This window comes from Palaemon carinicauda, chromosome 16 (assembly GCF_036898095.1).
Source record: "Palaemon carinicauda isolate YSFRI2023 chromosome 16, ASM3689809v2, whole genome shotgun sequence".
NCBI classification, from domain to species: domain Eukaryota; kingdom Metazoa; phylum Arthropoda; class Malacostraca; order Decapoda; family Palaemonidae; genus Palaemon; species Palaemon carinicauda.
The window spans coordinates 4,724,279-4,740,536 of NC_090740.1; the positions used below are offsets into that span (position 1 = coordinate 4,724,279).

General features: G+C 45.6%; 1 protein-coding gene across 1 annotated transcript in view; it reads left to right on the forward strand.

The window, feature by feature from the left end:
* The window catches only part of LOC137655635 (protein tramtrack, beta isoform-like), a 49,452-nt gene that overhangs the window by 5,096 nt on the left and 28,098 nt on the right, over positions 1 to 16,258 (forward strand). Inside the window, exon 2 of the mRNA XM_068389560.1 lies at positions 10,624 to 10,712. Coding sequence (XP_068245661.1) covers positions 10,624 to 10,712 — 89 coding nt within the window. The remainder of the gene's footprint in view (positions 1 to 10,623; positions 10,713 to 16,258) is intronic.

Consider the following 16,258-nt stretch of genomic DNA (forward strand, 5'->3'; position numbering starts at 1 on the left):
GAGAGTCTCAACTGGACTTTGGACTTGATCAAGGAACTGGGTCTGTTAGTCAACTTCGAAAAGTCCCAGCTCATTCCCTCCCAATCCATTGTTTACCTGGGAATGGAGATTCGGAGTCAGGTTTTTCGGGCTTTTCCATCGGCCCCAAGGATAAGCCAAGCCCTAGATTGCATCCTGAGCATGCTGAAGAGGAGCAGTTGCTCGGTGAGACAGTGGATGAGTCTCACAGGGACCCTGTCATCGTTAGCACTGTTCGTCGAGTTAGGGAGACTCCACCTCCGCCCTCTTCAATTCCATCTAGCAGCTCATTGGGACAAGGATTTGACGCTCGAAGCAGTCTCTATCCCGGTCACCAAAGAGATGAAGACCACTCTCTTGTGGTGGAAGACCAACCTCCTTCTCAAAGAGGGCCTATCGTTAGCGATTCAGACCCCCAATCTTCATCTCTTCTCGGATGCATCAGACTCGGGCTGGGGCGCGACCTTGAACGGACAGGAATGCTCGGGAACGTGGAACAAGGAACAGGTAACGCTCCACATCAACTGCAAGGAGCTCCTGGCAGTTCATTTGGCCCTATTGAACTTCAAGTCCCTCCTGCTAGGCAAGGTGGTGGAGGTGAACTCCGACAACACCACAGCCTTAGCTTACATCTCCAAGCAGGGAGGGACCCATTCGAGGAACCTATACGAGATCGCAAGGGACCTCCTCATTTGGTCAAGAAGTCTAAACCTCACCCTACTAACGAGGTTCATTCAGGGCAACATGAACGTCTCAGCAGATCGCCTAAGCAGAAAAGATCAGGTCATCCCCACGAAATGGACCCTTCACAAGAGCATGTGCAACAGAATTTGGACCTTGTGGGGTCAGCCTACAATAGATCTGTTTGCCACCTCCATGACCAAGAGACTTCCTTTGTACTGTTCCCCAGTTCCAGACCCAGCAGCAGTTCATGTGGATGCTTTTCTGCTGAATTGGTCCCATCTCGACCTTTACGCATTCCCACCGTTCAAGATCATCAACAGAGTCATTCAAAAGTTCCTCTCGCACGAAGGGACACGGCTGACGCTGGTTGCTCCCCTTTGGCCTGCAAGAGAATGGTTCACAGAGGTACTACAATGGCTGGTCGACATCCCCAGGACTCTTCCTCTAAGAGTGGACCTTCTACGTCAACCTCACGTAGACAAGTTGCACCCAAACCTCCACGCTCTTCGGCTGACTGCCTTCAGACTGTCGAAAGATTCGCTAGAGCTAGAGGCTTTTCGAAAGAGGCAGCCAGTGCGATTGCCAGAGCAAGGAGGGTATCCACTCGTAGAGTCTACCAATCCAAGTGGGAAGTCTTCCGGAGCTGGTGTAGAGCCAATGCAGTTTCATCCACCAATACCTCTGTAACCCAAATAGCTGACTTCCTATTACATCTAAGGAATGAGAGATCCCTTTCGGCTCCTACGATTAAAGGGTACAGGAGTATGTTGGCTTCAGTTCTCCGCCACAGAGGTTTGGACCTTTCTTCCAACAAGGACCTTCAAGACATCCTTAAGTCTTTTGAGACTACTAAAGAACGTCGTTTACCCACTCCAGGCTGGAATCTAGACGTAGTCTTAAGGTTCCTTATGTCGCCTAGGTTCGAACCTCTCCAGTCAGCTTCCTTCAAGGACCTTACCCTCAAGACTCTTTTCCTCGTCTGCCTTGCAACAGCTAAAAGAGTCAGTGAGGTTCATGCCTTCAGCAAGAACATTGGGTTCACATCCGAATCTGCAACATGTTCTTTACAGCTCGGATTTTTAGCTAAGAATGAACTTCCTTCACGTCCTTGGCCTAGATCGTTTGAAATTCCTAGCCTTTCCAACATGGTAGGTAACGAGCTAGAAAGAGTTCTTTGCCCTGTCAGAGCTCTAAAATATTATCTTAATAGGTCAAAACCTATACGAGGACAGTCAGAAGCCTTATGGTGTGCAATCAAGAAACCTTCGATGCCCATGTCCAAAAACGGACTTTCGTATTATATAAGGCTTCTGATTAGAGAAGCCCATTCTCATATGAAGGAGGAAGACCTTGCTTTGCTGAAGGTAAGGACCCACGAAGTGAGAGCCGTAGCCACTTCGATGGCCTTTAATAAGAACCGTTCTCTGCAGAGCATAATGGATGCAACTTATTGGAGGAGCAAGTCAGTGTTTGCATCATTTTATCTTAAAGATGTCCAGTCTCTTTACGAGAACTGCTACACCCTGGGACCATTCGTAGCAGCGAGTGCAGTAGTAGGTGAGGGCTCAGCCACTACATTCCCTTAATCCCATAACCTTTTTTAACCTTTCTCTTGAATGCTTTTATTGTTGTTTTTATGGTTGTTACGGTAGGCTAAGAAGCCTTCCGCATCCTTTTGATTTGGCGGGTGGTCAATTCATTCTTGAGAAGCGCCCGGGTTAGAGGTTGTGTAGAGGTCCTTTAGTAGGGGTTGCAGCCCTATATACTTTAGCACCTTAGAGTTGATTCAGCCTCCTAAGAGGAACGCTGCGCTCAGTAAGGAAGACGAACTTAATAAAGGCAGAGTAACGGTTCAAGTCGACTTCCTTACCAGGTACTTATTATTTCATTGTTATTCTGAAATAACTGATTATATGAAATACGGGATACTTAGCTATCCTTTAGTCATGTACACTGGTTTTCACCCACCCCCCTGGGTGTGAATCAGCTACATGATTATCGGGTAAGTTTAATATTGAAAAATGTTATTTTCATTAGTAAAATAAATTTTTGAATATACTTACCCGATAATCATGATTTAATTGACCCGCCCTTCCTCCCCATAGAGAACCAGTGGACCGAGGAAAAAGTGAGGTGGTGTCAACAAGAAGTACTGCAGTACCTGGCCACAGGTGGCGCTGGTGAGTACACCCCCTTCTAGTATAGTGATAGCTGGCGTATCCCTCCCGTAGAATTCTGTCGGGCAACGGAGTTGACAGCTACATGATTATCGGGTAAGTATATTCAAAAATTTATTTTACTAATGAAAATAACATATCTAAAAGTGTGTTTCAAATAAGTTTGAGCTTCATTTATATTAGAAAAGAAGATTTTGAGAGATACTAGAGCCCTTTAACAAATAGCATTAAGGAACTTCCCGGAGAAATGTCTAGCCTAACCTAGAGGGCTTGGTGCTCTTTACTTCCCTACCCCATCAGTGAACCACCTCCCTCCCTTGCCAACAATGCAAAATGAGAACAAAATAACATCAAAGTCTTCATCAAACCATAACTGAATGTAGGCCAAGCTTGCTACCCTTACTTTATCCATAATTAGAAATTGTGGATGATAGTGATTTGCCTTTATGTGATTTGTATTTCTTAGCTGTATTATGATGCACAGCACATTATTATTACTAGCCAAGTTGGAAAAGCAAAATACTATAAGCACAAGGGCTCCAAACAGGAAAAATAACCTAATGAGGAAAGAAAAGAATAAACTATATGACTAAATTAAGCAAGCATTATCCCTGATTCCATAACTTGCTATTAATAAAAAACAAACTACGTCCTGATTTTCTTACCCGCAATGCATCACTAATAACAGAAGCTGATCGGGAGCCCTATCATGCAACACTATTCAAATCTCTTTGAAATATGCCTGTGACTAACATTATGCCATTAGCAAATCCTTTGGTAACCGTTAGTAGATATGGCTTTTGTAATACTATATTAAGATTTAGAAGATTCAATATCACGAAAAAAAATTATATTTCTACCCCTAGTTGAAACTGTAATTTGTTCCTATGCGACATACAAAATCTCGCCTTTTAATTAGGTAGATTATTTCAGTGCTACATGGAATCAGTCATTAAACTTAGATAATAAGCGGTTATCCAACTAGTGAGGAGTTGAGCGGGGAGCCCTGTCCCCTCTCTAGTCAGAGAGCCTTCACTTTAACTATGGCCGCTGTTATGTACTGATTTATAGACAGCTACCATCAAACTTATTCATTTATTTTTTCAGGGAGTGAATGTGGTGTTTTGTTAATTGTCGAATGGAACCAAGAAGCTTGAGCATTGGTGGAATCGTCAGCTGGTTGTCTTACCGGCTGTAGATATGCAGTCCTTCTGTGCTTGGGGGCATGACTGTTTAACAGACAGCCCTTTGTGCTGAATGTAGGTAAATGACCTCTGACGCAGTGATGGGCCTTTGCCCTGAGAGGAGAAAGCAGGTTAGGCATTCGTGGGAGTTGAACTGGATAATGCCCAAGAAAACAACGGCGATTTCTTACACCGCTTCTGTCTCCTCAGGGGATTCGTCTGCTGCTGCCGCCCCTGGATCAGTCCCAGAGGATTACGCTGCAGGGGTCGGAAGTCTTCTGATCTACATCGGCTAGTTAAAGGTTTGTTTGCCTGGCGAACCCGTAATGTTCGCCACTCCTTCAGAGGCTGGAACTTATCGCATTTGACTGTTGGGCAGTCTGCTGTTGAAGAGTTGACCTAAGGAAGGCCCGCCTGAACAGACTCATAGTTTCTGATGGGGGGCGAGAAATAAACCCCTAAAAGTAAGTAAAAGTAAGTGATGATCTTGGACCCATTGAGGCCAGAATTCAGGACCTTAAGGAGTTAACTCCTAGGAAACAAGACGTCTCTACCTCTTGTAGAAGGAAGGGATCGACGATCTTCTTTCCCCTACTTATCTTTTAGAGGAATTTTTATAGGGGAAGATCCTAATTTCCTTCATCCTTCGGTTGTATTAAAGTATCTCATGAGAGCTTTTACTGAAGAGTTTCTGAATTATTTTGTGCCTGCTGCTCCTCGTTCCCCGCCTTCAGAGTTTACGCTAGGGAAGGCGTCGAAGGAGTCTCTGTTTACAAAGATGGTGCTGTCTCGATTATCTAAAAGAGCCTTGAGGATGATGGGAGACTGGATGCAATCCAAGAATAACCAGGGTGATACTGTTTTTCCCTTTTCCCTCGACTAGATGGGCCTCCAGATCTAGTGTTTGGTACGAGATGGGAGAAGTTCTCAGTTTCTCTTCCCAAGGAGACTTTTCGAGTCTAGTAGACGCTCCGTGTCAGATGGCCATGAGAAGGACCATAAGACTCCTCTCAACGTCAGAGCTTGATCATCCTCTCAAAGGCGTCAGAGCTTTCGAAGGATTCAATTTCCTTAACTGGACTCTGGGAGCCTTGGGGAAGAAGGTTTCTGCCTTGAAGGATGTGGACACTGATAGTCTCAGCCTCATTATGTCAGGTATGGATAAAGCCTTAAAGGACGGTTCCAATGAGTTAGCAGCCCTTTTCTCAGTGGGGGTCTTTAAGAAAAGAACCCAAATGTGTTCTTTTCTGTCCATTGGGGTTACACCCATTCAGAAGTCAGAATTGAGGTACGCACCCCTTTTTTCTTCATCACTTCTTCCTCAAGAATTGATCAAAGAGGTCTCTTCTGCTTTAGCACAAAGGTCACACAGGATTTGGTGTCTAACAAGGAAGGTTCTGCCTACTTTTTCTCTAAACTACACATACAGCAGTAGGAGCCAGACTAAACAACTTCTGGCGAGCCTGGGAAGGAGAGGTGCAGACCTTTGGTCTGTACTTTTACTAAAGGAGGGATGCGTAATCTTTTTCCTAGTGAAACCTCCTTTAATAATAACTCCGATAGACCTCTCTGCCAGATACAGAGAGGATTCAAAGAGACAGGATATGCAACATCAAATGTCTCTCTTATTAGAGAAGGAGGCTATTGACCAGTCCTGGAAGTAAGTGCTCTCATCGCCTTCGTTCAGAAGACAAAGTTCTCCATGGAGACATCGAATCAGTCCTAGCAACAGTAAGAAAGGATGACTGGATGGTCTCTTTAGGCCTCCAGGATGCTTACTTCCACATCCTTATCCATCCGAACTTCAAGCAATACCTGAGGTTCGTGTATCGGAGGAAGTTGTCCAGTTTTGGGCTCTTTGTTTCGGCCTAGGCACCACCCCTCAATTAGATGGTGCGTCTGCTAGGACCTGTCGTTCTTCTAACCATAGACCTCTTCCAAGCTCCCCAACCCCTGGGAGAAGGAATGTCGAATGTTTTAACCATAGACCTCTTCCAAGCTCCCCAACCCCTGGGAGAAGGAATGTCGAACGACGAAAGGAAACGAGAGGCTTTAGCTCCCGAGCAGACGTCCCCTCGAGTATCCCTGTTGACGCTTCTCAGGACGCTCGCCTTCTTCGTAGGAAAGGTGAGGTAAAAGTTTTTTTGTCATCTTCGGATGATGCAGCACCTAGACGGGGCTGGCATCAAGCTTCCAGACCTCTGAAGAGGAAGATGGGCACGGTCAATCAACGTCCTATCATGACACCGCAAGCTCCTGGTTGTAGTCTTTGGAGCAGTCCTGAGAGTTTTTCATTCTACCGAAGAAAGCTCTCCTGCCAAATGTCCTTTTAGGACATGGGCAACTGTCAAGAAACATCCAACTCACCCAGTTGCAGGACAGTTGTCTGAGCCTGGCGTGGCCGCGGTTCATGCTCCTCCTCCACCGTCAGACTGGTTATCGTCCTCTGGACGCTCTACACGTTCTTTAAATGGCGTAGAAAGCGAGCTTGTGGTAGACGTGACGTCTCCTGTACCACAACAAGTTTATCCTAATTTTAATATGCTGCAAGATATGCAACAGAAACTCTCTTTGCTCATGCAAGTTTATCAACCTGCGGACAACAAGATAGTAGCAGGCCTGGACCCTGAGCGTCAGGAAGCTTTTCACCTAGACGCCAAGCATCGTAAGGCTACTAGTCGAGAGGATCTTGACCTCGAATGTCTTTACAACTCCCGCATTAAATTTCGTGTTTCAGCCGCTTTAAACCAAAGTCATCAAGCAGCCAGATGTGACGGAGGGCGTCCAGCAGAGCGTGGCGCCGAGCGTCCAGCTAACGTGACGTCGAATGTCCAGCAGGACATGGCGTCGAGCGTCCAACAAGACGTGACGTCGAGCATCCAGCAAGACGTGACGTCGAGCGTCCAGCAGGTTGTGACGTCGAGCGGCAAGCAGCCAGACGTGACGTCGAGCGTCAAGTGGGACGCGACGTCGAGCATCAAACAGAACGCTACGTCGAGCATCAAACAGAACGCGACGTCGAGCGTCAAACAGCTCATGACATGGATGTGTATGCTTTTCCACCGTTAAAAATTCATTACAAAGTGATGCAAAAGTTTTTTTTGTCACACGAAGGGACCAGATTGACTCTAGTGGCCCACTTTTGGCCCTCAAGAGAATGGTTCACAGAGGTACTGGAATGGATGGTGGACACTCCAAGAAACCTTCCATTAAGAATAGATCTACTCAAACAACCCCACTTGGAAAGGTAACATCAAAATCTCCAAGCTCTTCATGTAACTGTCTTCAGATTATCGGAAAACTTACAAGTGCTAGAGGTTTTTCGAAGGAGGCAGCTAGGGCTATTGCAAGAGCAAGGAGGACCTCTACCATATAGGTTTACCAATCCAAGTGGGAGGTTTTTAGAGAATGGTGCAGTGTCAACTCTTTTTTTTCCTCGTCCAGTACCTCTATAACTCAGATTGCTGACTTCCTGTTATATCTTCGAAGGAAACGCAATTTTTTCATCCTCTACCCTCAAGGGATACAAGAGTATGTTAGCAACCGTATTCAGGCACAGAAACTTGGACCTTTCTAATGTTAAAGACCTACAGGAACTTCTCAAATCGTTTGAAATATCAAGGCAACGGCACCAGGAATCACCAGCTTGGAATCTGGATATAGTCTTGAAGTTCATTATGAGTGACAAGTTTGAGCCCTTGCATTCAATTTCCTTTAAGGACCTCACAATGAAGGCTCTGTTTTTGGTTAGTCTTGCAACAGCCAAAAAGAGTTAGTGAAATCCATGCGTTTAGTAAAAACGTTGGTTTTCGAGATGATAAGGCTATCTGTTCATTACAGTTAGGCTTTCTCGCCAAGAATCAACGCCCTTCCCACCCTTGGCCTAAGGCCTTTGAGATTCCGAATCTTTCGGATGTGGTTGGCGAGGAGTTGGAGACAGTCCTATGCCCAGTAAGAGCTCTGAAGTTCTACCTGGACTGAACGAAAGAGTTGCAAGGCAAGTCGGAAGCTCTTTGGTGCTCAGTCTAGAAGCCCTCGTAACAGATGTCGAAGAATGCACTTTCATTCTTCATCCAGCTCTTAATAAGAGAGGCTCATGCACATTGCAGTGAGACAAACCTCAAGCTTTTGAAAGTCAAAAAGCATGAAGTTAAAGCTGTAGCAGCTTCGGTGGTCTTCAAGCAGAATGGATCGTTGCAGAGCATTATGGACACAACCTTTTGGAGTAGTAAATCAGTGTTCGCTTCACGTTATTTGAAAAGTGTCCAGACTCTTTATGAGGACTGCTTCACTCTGGGACCATTTGTAGCAGCGAGTGCAGTAGTGGGGGAAGGATCCTCCACTATATTCCCATAATCCTAATACCCTTTTCTTCTCTTGGAAATTTTGTATTTTTATGGTTGTTCGTGGAGATTGCGACAGTCTTCCACAATCATTGATTTTAGTCAGGTGGTCAATTTGTTCCTTGAGAGTGCCCGGAACAAGGGTATTGGAGGAGGTCCTGTAACATAGAGGTTTTTAGACTGGTTTGACAGCTCCTAGAGGTCTTCAGCCCCCTGGGTGGATCGCTGGATCTCATAAGGAAAGCGGACATAATGAAAGAATTCATTGAAGTCAGCTTCCTTGTCAGGTACGAACGCTTAAGCTTGTTTATTAACTCTTAAGTAAATTCCAACAATGTTGGCTGTCTCTGAACCTCCACCAAGGGTGTCAATCAGCTATATATATAACCACCGGGTAAGTCAGATGTTTAGAAATGATATTTTCATAATAAAATAAATTTTTGAACATACTTACCCGGTGGTTATATATAATTTAATTCCCCCCCTCCTCCCCTCTAGAGACCTATGGGCATGGAAGATCTGAGGAATCATGGAATGGTTCCAGGTACCTCGCTAGGGGCGCACAGGTGGTACACCTGGCTACCTAATGTGCGATTGCCGCGAGTATTGAAATTTCTGCCGGGACTTCAGGGACTAAAGCTATATATATAACCACTGGGTAGGTATGTTCAAAAATTTATTTTATTATGAAAATATTTTTGGGCGGAACTTATGACCAAAACCCTCAGCCCAGCAGCCTGTGTCCCCAGGTTCGAGTCCTTCTCCATTCCCTCCCTTCAGAAAGAGTTGGGTGGTGATCGAGAGTAGGGCACTGCCATTTTATCTGAAATGGACCCGACACTTGGGTCTGAAGGTCAGAGTCTTTTGTTAGCACTGGCAGATCCAAGAAAGAGATGTATAGCAACACAGTCTCTTTCTGGCTTCTTGAGATGATCCATAGAGCAATAGAGCATACACATCTACTGCCGAGAGATTCAAGACGCCAACTAGGACCAGAACTCACAAAGTCAGAGGCTTTGGCCCCACCCTAGCCTTCTGGAGAAACCTGTCAGGGAGCCAAGTGTTGAAGGCTTGTATCTGGAAGACCGACCACCTTTATGGCCTTTGTCTTGCGAGAGTACGTACAAGTCCAAGCACTAAGGTGTTAACACCTTAGAGCTCGGACTTGTGGTGGTTGCTCTATTAATTGTGTAACCAGCCCAGCTCTTATACTGTACGAGACAAGGATGCATCTCATATGGTAACGAGTAGATGTAAGTCTGGAATGAGTGGTAGTATAACTGGCACTTCATTCTTCTGTCCTTCCTCACTGGGCAAAGCAGTCGAAATGTTGCATGGTGGTTGGACCAGATGCTGGTAACTTTCCCGTCAGAGCTCCATTCTTTAAGTTTAAAGAGATATTTTCCAAATCTTTCTTTTGACAAGCGGGGGATGTTGGATCGTATACCAACCCATTAATCCTTGCTTGGTATTTGTTTCCAGCCATCGTCCCCCTCAGGGGAAAAGGGATCTCCAGTTATGATGGGATACACGTACACATGTGCAACTTAGGTCATATCAGTCATTCATCTATGTGAAAGGGGAATGGGGGTAACAATGTGCCTTGCTTAGATTCTCCATAGATAAAGCATTGAACACTTCCAGGGAAGAAATTGAACCTTCCAGTTTGGGTTAAAAGGGACTTCTAACCCACCAAGCAGTGGTTCTCCCTAATTAAAGGATGGTGGTTTGTATGTTACGTAGGAACAAATGAGAAATTTTTCAAGTACAGTAGTATGTATTTTTCCAAGCCCACAAACCTGAGTCCTTTAATCCATCATCCCTTCTCAACAACCCCTCTAAGTCCTGGGCCAAAAGGACAGAAGTGAAGGCTCTACGACTTGAGCCTCACCCGTTCACTTATCATTTAAATAACCGCTTATTATCAAAATATAACAAGCTGTTCCCACTTATGTTGAAGTAATCTCCTTAATTAAAGGGTTCAGGTTTGTATGTCTAGGAAAAATACAGATTTTAAATTTCATTATTTTTACTAAAGTTTTATTATTAATTTTCTTTCCTTTTACATTTTAGTGACAAGAATGCAATCCTTAGGTATGGACACAGTTAGGTTCCAATGATAGGGAAAGTTCTGTACAGTATGTTAATTTTCAGCAGATATGTTCTGTACAGTATTTTCACTTTTAGTTACCTAATAATTATGTGGTACATTTTCAGATCTAGTCATGGGGGCGGACCAGTTCCTCCTCACTTGGAACAACCACCGCTCCAATTTTGCTGAAGTCTTCACACAACTTCGCGTTCAGGTAAAACTCTTTCCTTTAGGGTAATTCCTGTGTACCGATTACTAACCTCTATTTTCATAAAACTTATATGATAAGAATGTTGAGAAAAACATAATTTTAAAGATATAACTTACCCGGTAGTTATATATATATAGCTTATGTCCCTGACGTCACGGCATAAAATTCAAAACTCGCGCCAATCGCCGATTGGATAGCCAGGTGTACCACCTGCGCGGCCTCCAGTGAGGTACCTGGAACCATTCCATGATTCCTCAGATCTTCCCTGCCGCCGCTAGCGGCGACATCGTTGGATATTCTACTTGCTATATACCTGCTTTATTGCAGTTTACTTTGGTGATGTACAATAAAGGGATTTTGACGAAGGAAAAATCTATTTCTGGGCGAGAGACCTGTGCCGCCCAGTGAAATACTCCTAGAGAGCACTATTTCTAAGGAATATAACTGCTATATATTACCAGAGAAAAAAAAGCATAGGAATGCCAGGTTGAACCCAGCTCGCTCACCTATATAAGGTGTCGGTATAAAATACTGGGGCGTGATAATTCACAACCAGAGGTCTCGCACTATTTAGATATCTCCTCTTCAAAATCCCCGCCACAGCGAGGTGCCGTTCAACACTACTACCACTAACCCAACCCACACCAGTGACAACACTCCTTTATAGCACTTGTTGTTATTAAGTCCAAAATGTTTTTTTCTCGTGTTTATCCTTGGATTTATCATTATTTTATAATCGATGGCCGATTCCCATGATACCCCATCGAAGTTAAGTACTTTATCCATGAATGTTAGCGAGATTGGGCAGTGTAACCTCTGTTTTTATTAATGGAGAAGTGTTTATATATGAACGGCGTCCCCGTTCTTACCGTTCATGGTTCGGTTCTGCCCTTTTTTCTCGTTAGTTCGTCAGTCATTAATATTTGTTCGAACTTTTAGGAGTTTTTTCCTTACATTTATATAGTACACCGTCTTTATGCTTTCATCTAGCATTAATTTTTGTTTGGATTTTCTCTTGGATATTCTTGAATTACTTTTGGATTTTGATATTTTAACCCTTGCTTATTGATTTCTCTTATAAATATTCAAAATGGCCACCCCCCCTTTAACTTTTAGAATGTTTGTGAGTGGGTGTAAGACCCGGTTGGCTAAGGCCTCTCTTGATCCCCATTCACTCTGCGTTAAATGCAGAGGTAAAGTATGTGAGTTGGGTGATCGCTGTGACGAATGCATTCTTTTATCTGAGAGTGAGTGGTTAGATTTTGATCGCTATACGCGTAAACTAGAAAGAGATAGGTTGAGATGAAGTTCTTCTCGTTTTTCCAGAGACTTTTCCTCTTCCTGTGTCACCGAATCTAATCCTTCCCCTGTAGTGATAGTTTCTGATCCCACTATTGTTACTGCTAATGAGCCTACGTTAAAGGATATGATGGTGGCTATTCAAGCTCTGGGCGCAAAGGTTGAATCGCTCGCTGCGGACAGAACGCAATTAAGGTCCGATGTGAAGCAGTTAAAATGTGACAGTGCTAGAAGTGCAGTGAATTTATTTAGTGCAGTGGAGGGTGCGCCTGCTTGGGCCTGTCGTTTTCTTAGTCTTAGACCTCTTCCAAGCTCCCCAACCCCTGGGAGAAGGAATGTCTAATGATGAAAGGAAACGAGAGGCTTTAGCTCCCGAGCAGACGTCCTCTCGAGCGTACCTGTTGACGTTTCACAGGACGTTCGCTCTCACCATAGGAAAGGTGAGGTTAAGATGGTTTCATCATTCTTGGATGACTTAGTACCTAAAAGAGGTTGGCGTCAAGCTTCTAGAAGAGGAAAATGGATAAAGTCAACCAGCGTCCTGCCATGACAACGCAAACTCCTGGTTGTAGCCATTGGAGCAATCCAGAGTGGTTTCCTTCTTCCGTTGAGAGCTCGCCTGCTTAGCGTCCTGCAAGAACATCGGATTCTGTCAAGAATCTTTCAGTTGCTGGTCAGTTGTCTGGACCGGGCATGACCTCGGTTCATGCTCCCCCTCCACCGTCAGTCTGGTTATCGCCCTCTGGATGCTCTGAGCGTTCTGTGAGCCGAGTGGAGAGTGATCTTGTGATAGACGTGATGTCCCCTGTATCACAACGAGTTGATCCGAACTTTAATATGCTACAAGAGATGCAACAGAGGCTTTCTTCATTCATGCAGAGTTACCAAGCTACAGACAATAAAAGAGTAGCAGGCCTGGATTCTGAACGTCAGGAAGCTTCTCTTTTGGACGCCAAGCGGCGTAAGGCTGTTCGTCAAGAGGTTCTTAACAACGAAAGTCTTTGCATCTCCCCCGTTAAATGTCATGATACTGTTCCTTATAAGGAAAGTGGACATAATCTTGATCCCGAACGTCAGGCAACCAAACGTGACGCCTGGCATCAAGTAGCCAGACGTGGCATTGAGCGCCAAGCGACCAAACGTGACGTTGAGCGTCCAACAGAGCGAGGCGCCGAGCGCCCTCCTAAACGTGGCGTTGAACGTCCTACAGGACGTAATCTTGAACGTCCAGCAAAACATGATGGCGAGTGTACAGCCATACGTGACGTCGAGTGTCCTACAGAGCAAGGCGCCGAGCATCCTCCTAGACGTGGCGTGATCCCGAGCGTCCAGCTAAGCGTGACGTCGAGTGTCCAGCTAGACGTGACGTCGAACGTCCTACAGAGCAAGGCGTCGAGCGTCCTACTAGACGTGACGTCGAACATCCTACAGGATGTGATCTCGAGTGTCCAGCAAAACGTGACATCGAGCGTCCAGCTAGATGTGACGTCGAGCGTCCAGCTAGACGTGACGTCGAGCGTCCTACTAACCAGGACGTCGAATGTCCAGCAACACGCGATGTCGAGCGTCCTCCAGGACGCGACGTCGAGCGGCAAGCAGCCAGACAGGACGTCGAGCGTCAAGCGGTAAGCGGCGTCGAGCGTCAGACAGGACGCGACGTCGAGCGTTATTCAGAACGTGACACCAAGCGTCGAACATCTTTTCGTGTTGCCGGTAGTCAAAAAGTGAGGCATGACTTTGAGGATGAGAGCCTCGAGCTGCGTGATGATACTAGTCATATCAGATGTCGTGATCAAGAACACTTTAGTTCCAGTCGCTTTGATCGCGAGCGTTTCATCGAGCGTCAAGCGTTTGATCAACAAGGCGACCAGCATGATGATTCGGGGGGTCTTGATGCTAAAAGTCAGGACTTTCATGAATTGGATCCTGATAAGCACAACGTCGTTACTCCTGTCGGGGCTTTGTCAGAGGAAAACATCGACGCTAACCTTTCCCCTGTTGAATTGTTTGAGGAGTTATCGGAAGGAGAAGATGCTAAGTCGTTTTGTCCTTCAGTGGATCTTAAGAAACTCATGAGAGTTTTTAACGATGAGTTTCCTGAGGGGGAGTTTCTGCCTCTGCCCAGGGAGATTTCTCAAGTCTAGTAGACGCTCCCCGTCGGTCAGCCATGAGGAAGATCAAGATTCTCTGGTCTACTTCGGAGTTAGATCATCTGCTCAAAGGCGTCTTTAGAGCCTTCGAGGTTTTCAATTTCCTCGATTGGACTCAGGAGCCTTGGGCAAGAAGGTTTCTGCCCTTAAAGAGGGTGACACTAATAGTTTAATCCATATCATGTCCTGTATGGATAAGGCGTTACGGGACGGATCTAATGAGTTGGCAGCGCTCTTTTCAGCTGGGACCCTTAAGAAAAGGGCTCAGATGTGTTCGTTTCTGTCTCTTGGTTTTACTCCCTTTCAGAAATTGGAATTGTTATATGCTCCTCTGTATTCCTCTCTTTTTCCACAAGAACTCATTAGAGAGATTTCATCCGCATTAACTCAGAAGGCCACCCAAGATCTGGTCTCAAAGACGGCAAGAAAGGTCCTACCAACTTCCTTCTCTAGCCGCAAGCCAAAGGAAGAAACACCATTTCCTAAGTTTTCTCAGCCCTTTTCTAGGGAAGACTTCCAGCAGGGGTAGCTCTAGGCCCGATGGAAGGAGAGCAAAGAGGAGAGGATTCAGAACAGGGCGAAGCAGAGTCTGACTGCTTTTGCCTTCAGGCAGTAGGAGCCAGACTACACAACTTCTGGCGAGCGTGGGAGGAGAGGGGAGCAGACCTTTGGTCAGTTCAACTTCTGCAGGAGGGTTACAAAATCCCGTTTATAGGGAAACCTCCTTTGGTTTTAGCTCCAGTAGATCTCTCTCCCAGATACAGAGAGGAGTCAAAGAGGCAAGCTTTACAACTTCAAGAGTCTCTCTTGTTGGAGAAAGTGGCCATAGAGAGGGTGCGGGACTTGCAATTACCAGGCTTTTACTACCGCCTGTTCCTGGTTCCCAAGAACTCGGGGGATGGCGTCCAGTCCTGGACTTAAGTGCACTAAACACGTTTGTCCAGAAGACGAAGTTCTCAATGGAGACTTCAAAGTCAGTTCATGCAGTAGTAAGAAAGGGCAACTGGATGGTCTCTCCAGGACGGTTACTTTCACATCCCCATTCATCCGAGCTTCAAGCATTATCTGAGGTTCGTCTTCAAGGGGGAAGTGTTTCAATTTCGAGCTCTGTGTTTCGGCCTCAGCACCGCCCCTCAAATATTTACGAAACTAATGCTCAATGTAGCAAGAATACTCCACTCAAGAGACGTCAGAGCCTCCCTGTATCTCGACGATTGGCTTCTCAGAGCTCACTCATATGATCACTGCCTGAAGGATCTCCAGACAACTTTGAGACTAACAGAAGAATTGGGTCTTCTTGTCAACAAGGTCAAGTCTCTTCTGACACCATCACAAGCGATACTTAATTTGGGGATAGTGATTCAGAGTCGGGTTTTTCGGGCTTTTCCGTCTCCCTTAAGCTACCTTGAAATTGCAATCTTTCCTAAAGAAGAAGTGTCCTGCGAGGAAGTGGATGAGTCTGTTGGGAACCCTCTCCTCGTTGGAACAGTTTGTCTCTCTAGGAAGGCTGAATCTTCGTCCTCTCCAATTCTACCTCAAGGAAAAGGATCTAAAGACGATGTGCATTCCAATTACGGAATCCATAAGAAGTTGCCTTCAGTGGTGGAACGATCCGGACAGGTTCCAAGAAGGTTACCCCTTAGAACAGAAGAACCCAGACCTTGTGTTGTGTTCCGACGCCTCAGACTCGGGGTGGGGAGCAACACTGAGCAAGTTGGAAGTTTCGGGAATGTGGACAGAGGTTCAGAAGAACTTCCACATCAACCAAAAGGAACTGTTAGCAGTCCTGTTGGCCCTCAGAAGCTTTGAAGGGTCAGTTTTGAACAAAGTGGTGCAGGTCAATGTCGACAACACCACAGCATTGGCTTACATTGCCAAGCAAGGCGAAACCCACTCGATGTCCCTTTACGAAACTGAGGAATCTCCTCTTCTGGGCAAAGGAAAGGAATGTAATCCTGACTACAAGGTTCATTCAAGGGGAGAAGAACATGATGGCAGACAGCCTCAGCAGGAGAGGTCAAATTCTGTCCACAGAATGGACACTCCATCAAGAAGTCGGCAAGAATCTGTGGCGACTTTGGGGTCACCCCTGCATAGACC